This window comes from Diabrotica virgifera, chromosome 5 (assembly GCF_917563875.1).
Source record: "Diabrotica virgifera virgifera chromosome 5, PGI_DIABVI_V3a".
In the NCBI taxonomy this organism is placed as follows: domain Eukaryota; kingdom Metazoa; phylum Arthropoda; class Insecta; order Coleoptera; family Chrysomelidae; genus Diabrotica; species Diabrotica virgifera.
In genome coordinates, this window is record NC_065447.1 from 38,516,982 (window position 1) to 38,524,127 (window position 7,146).

Sequence of the window (7,146 nt, forward strand, 5' to 3'; positions counted from 1 at the left end):
TGAAATTTGACACTCCTTCCATACTGTGGAATTACTTGAAATCAAATGAATTACAGTAATATAAAGCATAAAACTGTACCAGTATAGAGGTACCTAGTCATAGGCGCCCATACCCATGGGCAGGGGGCGTGGGTCCCCCTAGCGTTTCGGGTGCTTCAAGCTACACAGGATGTTCGGTAAAGAATGGGCCATAGCTTAACCTTAGATTCCTGAGATTAAAATAGGTCGATTTAAGTTAACTTACCTTAGTACAAAAGTTGATAATAACCGAAATACGTCAAAGTTAAACTTTTATTTTATTTATTCTTGAATATTTCCTAACAGGCATGGGATAATAACACGAAATTTGGTAAGCGGGGGTTTTTTGGGACGAGAAATTCAAATTCGCCACCAAAAATGATGTTTTTTTATTGCCCACTTTACATACTTTTTGAATCAAAAGTTTTATTCTCTTCATATCTTCACTTTAAAAAGGCATACTACATTCATCTCGTTAAACTCAACCGTTTTTGAGATAAACGCATTTTAAATATACGAGGCAACATAATTTTTTGCATATTATCATTGTGGTTACGCCCAAAAAATAACTTAAAACCAAAAAAATTTACAAAAATTTTTCGCAAATTTCTTCAAATGGGATTTGCGTTGCAATGACATAAATATGAGAACTGGTACAATTATTATGGTTTAAAGTTTTTTTTTTTTCGGGTCCAATTACAATGAGATTATTCACAAAAATATGTTGTATCGCAAAATTAAAATGCGTTTATCTCGAACAGTTGAGTTTAGCGAGATGAATGTAGTATACCTTTTTTAAGTAAAAATATTAAGAGAACAAAAATTTTGTTTCAAAAAGTATGTAGAGTGGGGGATAAAAAGAACTAAACGTATTAAATGAGCACTTGAAACGGTTCAAAAGAACGCAATTATTTTTCCTTATGCAGAAACCAAAGATTGTAAATTTATCGTAACATATTTTTGTCTCACCCTGTAGACATAAAAACATAGCTTCATATGCCAAGCGAATGTAGGGAATTTATTTAAACGTGAGAATTTGAAGTTCATCTGTCTTGTTACAGAAAGACGTTATTGTATTTTACGGTCATATATTCGATTCCCTGTGTTCCGTTTGTGATGTAAAAAAATAGTTACAATGTAGCTAATGATCGTTTTGGCTCTAGTATTCCTGGTAGTTAGATACACAAAACGTGCTCATATTATTGTTAGAGAACACATGTGTTAATTGTGGACTCAGCAATATCTTTACTTAGAACTGTAGAACGGAGTGAGTTTTGCTGACTTTGCAAACTAATTTTAAATGGTTCCATACTAACTGGGTTGGGCTTAGAACATGTTTTGTTTTTTTCCATTGGTCGATAAAAAGTATAGGAAGCTCAGTTATTTTTTTATTAGTCAATGATGAAAGAGGGAAGGATTAGACTTTTTTCTTATTGGTTGATTGGATGAGTAAGGCAGAATGAGAAATGGAGTGGGTTTTTGGAAGGAAGCGTTTTGGTTTGGGGAGAAAGATTCAAGTTCTGAGATTGAAGAATTTTGAGCTTTCAAAGAGAGAGGTTTGTTGAGCCTCGGCAGGAGCCGCCACGGCGCGGTTTTCTGAAGAGTTTAGTTTTCTGAGAAAGTTAAGTTCGAATATAAAGTTCCGACATAGCTCTTAATCAAGTTTTTAAAGTTCCTGAAAATGTAGTGTTAGAAACGGTTCTCCTTTCGTGACTTCCTAGTCACAAGCCAAATGCCGCTGTTAGGCAAAGAGTCAGTTTATTTTAGTGTATACTGTAGAATTATTGAGACAATCTTTATTTAGCACTTTATTACAATTATATTTCAAAGCGACAATCCATATCATTAACCTAACTTCTACCCCTATCTTGACATCCTGTCCTTCTCCCCAAAGAGGTTCTGTCTCAAGTACCGACTACGTTTCTGAAGGAAACGTATAAGTGGTTGCATACTGAGCTGACTCTACATTCTCCTCTTTTTAAATGAGGTAAGCCACAGAGCTCTCTATGAGAATTCCAGGACCCCAGCAAATATAGAATGAATACATAACTTAACAACTATAGTCGGACAAGTAAATTGGCTTTTTAATGTTCCTTTTAGGCCTCAATAACAGATCAGGTTCCTGTACAGGTAAGTGTTCACTTTGGACATCACTTTTATTTGGTGAAGCATCGACTCCACAACTCTGACTCCCATGTATAGTCTCTAAAGTATCAGAGGTATTATTTATATTCTCATTCTCCTTTTCTTTGTGGGAGAAGCCTGGAGTTGCTAAGTCACTGCCGTCAACAAATTTCTTAGGAACTAACTGGTTACTGGTATCAGGAGTATAGTAAGGTGCCTGGACCAAATGCCATCTGTTACGTCTGAATTGACCACTATTAGTTTGAACAACATAAGAGCGTGGTTCTTCACAAATTTCAATTACCTTTCCATATTGCCTAATATCAATAATCCAGACAGAATCGCCCACATATAAAGGTTGCATATCCTTGGCTCGGTGTCTACTATTATAATTATCTGCTTGTTTTTCCTTATTTTCCCTTTCTCTTAATGACACTCCCCCCTTAACAACCGATTGTTCCAAATTTAATGACAACTGTGGTAGATTAGTTCTTAATTTTCTAGAGAAAAACAGCTCTGCTGGTGAAAGTCCACACCTTAAAGTTGTAGCCCTATAGGCTAAGAGCGCTAAAAATATATCTTCACTATTCTTTTTGATTAGTTCTTTAGCAGTCTTAACTGCCCGTTCAACTAATCCATTGCTCTGTGCAAAGTATGGGCTACTAGTTACATGAATAAAATTATAATTTGAAGCAAATTTCTTAAATAATGTTGAAAATTGTGGTCCATTGTCACTACGCACAATATTCGGAATACCATATCTAGAGAATAAACCTTTCAAGTGATTTATAATAACAATTTCAGTCATGGAACTGAGCTCAAATATTTCAAAATATCTGGAGTAGTAGTCCACGACAATCAAGAACCATTTATCCAGTTTAAAAAGATCTAGCGCTATCTTTTCCCAAGGTCGTGTACATGATTCTTCTTTGTAAAAAGTTTCTTTTATATTTTCACGATTTTCCACACAATTGGGACAATTTCTAATCATTTTTTCTATTTGAGAAGACAGCCCGATCCACCACACTGTAGATTTAGCCCTGTCCCTGCACTTGACTACCCCCAGATGACCTGTGTGAATATATTCTAGACATTTAAGTTGTAAAGCTGCTGGTATAATAATTCGAGAACTTTTTAATAACAAATTTTCACAAAATGATATATCATATCTGAATTGAAAATATGGCAAAACATGCACGGGAATTTTAGACTTTTCTGGCCATGAAGTCAACGTATATTGTTTTATTATTTGTAAAACAGGGTCATTGCTTTGTTCCTCGATTATTTGCTTTATAAACCGATCTTTTATGGGTAAATTACGAATTACAGATTTAACATACCCCTCGACTTCAATACCTGTCAACTCATCATTACTAGGTACAGAATTTTTTATGGGACTTCGACTTAGTGCGTCTGACACAACCAACTGTTTTCCGGGGATGTAAACTACTTTATAATTGTAACGCATTAATCTCATCCGAAACCGCTGCAACCTAGGAGATAATTCATCCACATTTTTCGTCTGTAAAATTTGAACAAGGGGTTTTGAGTCTGTTTCAAAAATCAAATCTTTGACCCCTGTTATATAATCAGCAAACTTTTCAGCTGCCCACGTAATTGCCAGAGCTTCTTTTTCTATCTGCGCGTATCGACCCTCTACTTGACTTAATAATCGAGATGAAAATGCCACTATTTCGCGAGATTTATCTAGATTTTCTTGCATCAGACAAGTTCCTATACCAAAACAACTAGAGTCTGAATTTACAACAATAGTTTTGTTCGCATCAAAATATGATAAATTTGGGGAACTTTCTAAACATTTTTTTAGAGTATTTAGAGCTTGAATTTGAGCAGGTCCCCATAAGAATACTGAGTCCTTTTTTAGAAGAAATGTTAAAGGTTCTAAAATCTCAGATTTGTTTTTAATATATTTACCAGCAAAATTAATCATACCTAATAATCTTAAAAGTTCTGTTTTATTTTCTGGTTCTGGGAATTCTCTAATTGCTCTGACCCGTTCAGGATCTATTTTAACCCCAGAAGTAGTGATGATATGCCCCAAGTACTTGACTGACTTAGCAGCAATGACACATTTGTTTTTATTAAGGGTTATACCTTCACTGTGTAATTTTATTAGAACTTGGTTTAAAATTTCGTCATGTTCTTTGACTGAACTAGCATGGATTAAAATATCATCCATATAAAAGACTACCCCTTTCATACCTGAAAGAATCTTAGAAAACCTAAGTGCAAAATATTCTGGAGAACATGAAATTCCAAAGGGAAGATGTGTAAAAAAGTATCGACCAAATGGTGTGATGAATGTAGTTAGCAATTGGCTTTCTGGTTTCAGTTTAATTTGGAAGTAACCACTAGTTGTGTCGAGCTTAGAAAATATTATTAAATTTTTCAGTTGAGCCAAAGTATGCTCTATTTTTGGAAGTGGGAAATAAGCTCTTAATACACTTTGGTTAAGTTTTGTGTAATCTCCGCACAACCTAAGAGAGTCACCCTTTGGTACACAAACAATAGGACTTACCCACCTGGTATGTTCTTCAATTGGTTTTATTATACCCAACTGAAGTAGACGGTCTAACTCAACTTTTAACTTGGGCATGAGTGGTAATGGAACTACTCGTGGTACTGACTGAGCAAATGGCTGAACATTAGATTTTAGCTCAAGTTTCATTTCTGTTTTAAATTCCCCAATATCATCAAATATTCCTTGAAATGACTCAGCTATCGTTTCTAATGAGTACTTGCTAGCACTGTAGGTCTCTGATTCTGCCCCAAATGCATTTATATTTTTAGATACTAAGTTATTAATATAACGTGAACTATTTTTATTAATATTAAGCATTTTTAATTTTATAATTCCAGGCCGACCAAAGATAGGCACCTTTAGATTTTTTACAACATATAAAGATTCTGAACACATATTGTCATTATAAGTCAAATTAACATCAATTTTACCCTCAATTTCTAGTTTTTTATTATCAGGGCCCCCTATGGACTCCTGGCAAACATACATTTTATTTTTGTAGAAATCAGACAACATATTTCTAGAGACACAACTTACATCAGCACCTGTATCAACAAGAAAAGGCATAACATATTTATTGTCAAATAAAACTTTTGCAAACCACTCATCTTTATCATTAGTGTAAATGTGTCCTAGATGAAAATCAAAGTTATTTACCTGTAAGTTTTCCATTTCATTTTCTATTCCTACCTCACTTTCAGCACAGTTTTGACCTTCAACTACTCTTACATTCCTGCCGGATCTACATCTAGCTTGCCAATGTCCTTTCTTTCCACATAATCGACAACGACTATCTTTTGCTGGACATCTTTCTCGGCTGTTGCAGCTTGGTACACTACAGTATGTACATTTGTAGTTTTTGTTGGATTTCCCCCATGTGTTCTGTTATCCATATTTATTTGGTTCTGCTTGTGATTGTGACCAGTAGTTACCTCTGTGTGCATTGACCGTAGCTACTTCTTGTACTCGTTCTTGCCTAAGAATCCTGTTTTGAGAATTCTGCAGCTCGGCTTGACGTACTGTTAATACAGCTTCCCCTAATGTTAGGTTCTTTTGGAGTTGTAACCTCTCACTTACTTTTACATCTAAAACTCCTACTACTATGCGGTCTCTTATTAACTCATCTTTTAGAGCCCCATAACTACAATGCTCTGCCAGGCTATGAAGTGCAGTGATATATGCATCCACCGACTCCCCTGGCTGTTGACTACGTGTGTTGAACTTGAATCGTTCAAATATTACGTTCTTTTGGGGTATAAAATGAGCGTCAAACTTCTCGATAATAATACTATATACTTGCTGTGCGGGTGTTAGATTAAATTGAGTTATAATTTCCTCTGCTTCTGCCCCCATTAGATACACTAGCATATCAATTTTTTCAGCTTCTGGTTTGTTTATAAAACCACTAACCGACATATATCTTTGTAACCTCTTTTTCCACTGATTCCATGATCCTGGAAGGGAGAAATTAAACTCAGAAGGAGCTGATACTGTTGCCATGTTGGCAAGCACATGGCTTCCTGCTTGATTCTCTGCCATCCCTGGAATTATTTAACTCTATTTCTGCTCTTCGAAGAAGGTTCTACTTGCCAAATATTCCTCGGAGTATTTGCAAGTTCGCTGCCACCATGTAGAATTATTGAGACAATCTTTATTTAGCACTTTATTACAATTATATTTCAAAGCGACAATCCATATCATTAACCTAACTTCTACCCCTATCTTGACATCCTGTCCTTCTCCCCAAAGAGGTTCTGTCTCAAGTACCGACTACGTTTCTGAAGGAAACGTATAAGTGGTTGCATACTGAGCTGACTCTACATATACTACACTACCCAAGTTTCTTTTTGTAAGCAGTTATGGATTAAGTACCAGAGTCATGGATAAAGTCATGCGTTAGGTGCCAATATTAATAATAAATACTTCAAGAAGTTAAATAGAAGTTATTTAAATATTTTAAAAAGTCAATATGAGCAGACTCATTTCGAATTTTATTTATTTTGGAACAATTATTTGGAAGTTTATTTAATTTTGCTGAAACTTTTCATAAATAATAAACATTTTTGTACTATTCTTTATCTAAATTCAGTGAAAATTGCGTGCGTTGGACATCCACAACGTGAAGATAAGGACAGGACTATATGACAAGGTATTGTTTGTAAACCTTTTTAATAATTTTGTAACCAGAATCTCTTTTATTGTCTACAAGAGAACCATCATTTCATTTTTTTATTTTTAAATTTTAATAAAATTTATTTCATTTTGCAATAATGTTTTTTGCTTGATTGAATATTATTATTTGATCCCTTTCTCTTGTTCCTAAATGATATTCAACTGAGAACACTAAGGTAAGGTCATGATATATTTATGTTTGTGTAAATCTGTTTGTATTTTATAATGACTATATATTTTTATTAACTTGTTACTTTAATTATTTTTTTAAGTTTTAAGTATATTTCGTC

General features: G+C 34.4%; 1 protein-coding gene across 1 annotated transcript; it reads right to left on the reverse strand.

Moving 5' to 3' along the window:
* Positions 1–5,569: 5,569 nt before the first annotated feature.
* Positions 5,570–6,223, reverse strand: LOC126885344 (uncharacterized). Its single transcript, XM_050651901.1, has one exon. The coding sequence runs from the start codon at positions 6,221–6,223 to the stop codon at positions 5,570–5,572; it is 654 nt and encodes a 217-aa protein (XP_050507858.1).
* Between the last annotated feature and the right edge of the window lie 923 nt (positions 6,224–7,146).

Excerpts from the sequence above, each read along its gene's own strand:
- LOC126885344 (XM_050651901.1), bottom strand. The coding sequence starts at position 6,223 with ATGGCAGAGAATCAAGCAGGAAGCCATGTGCTTGCCAACATGGCAACA.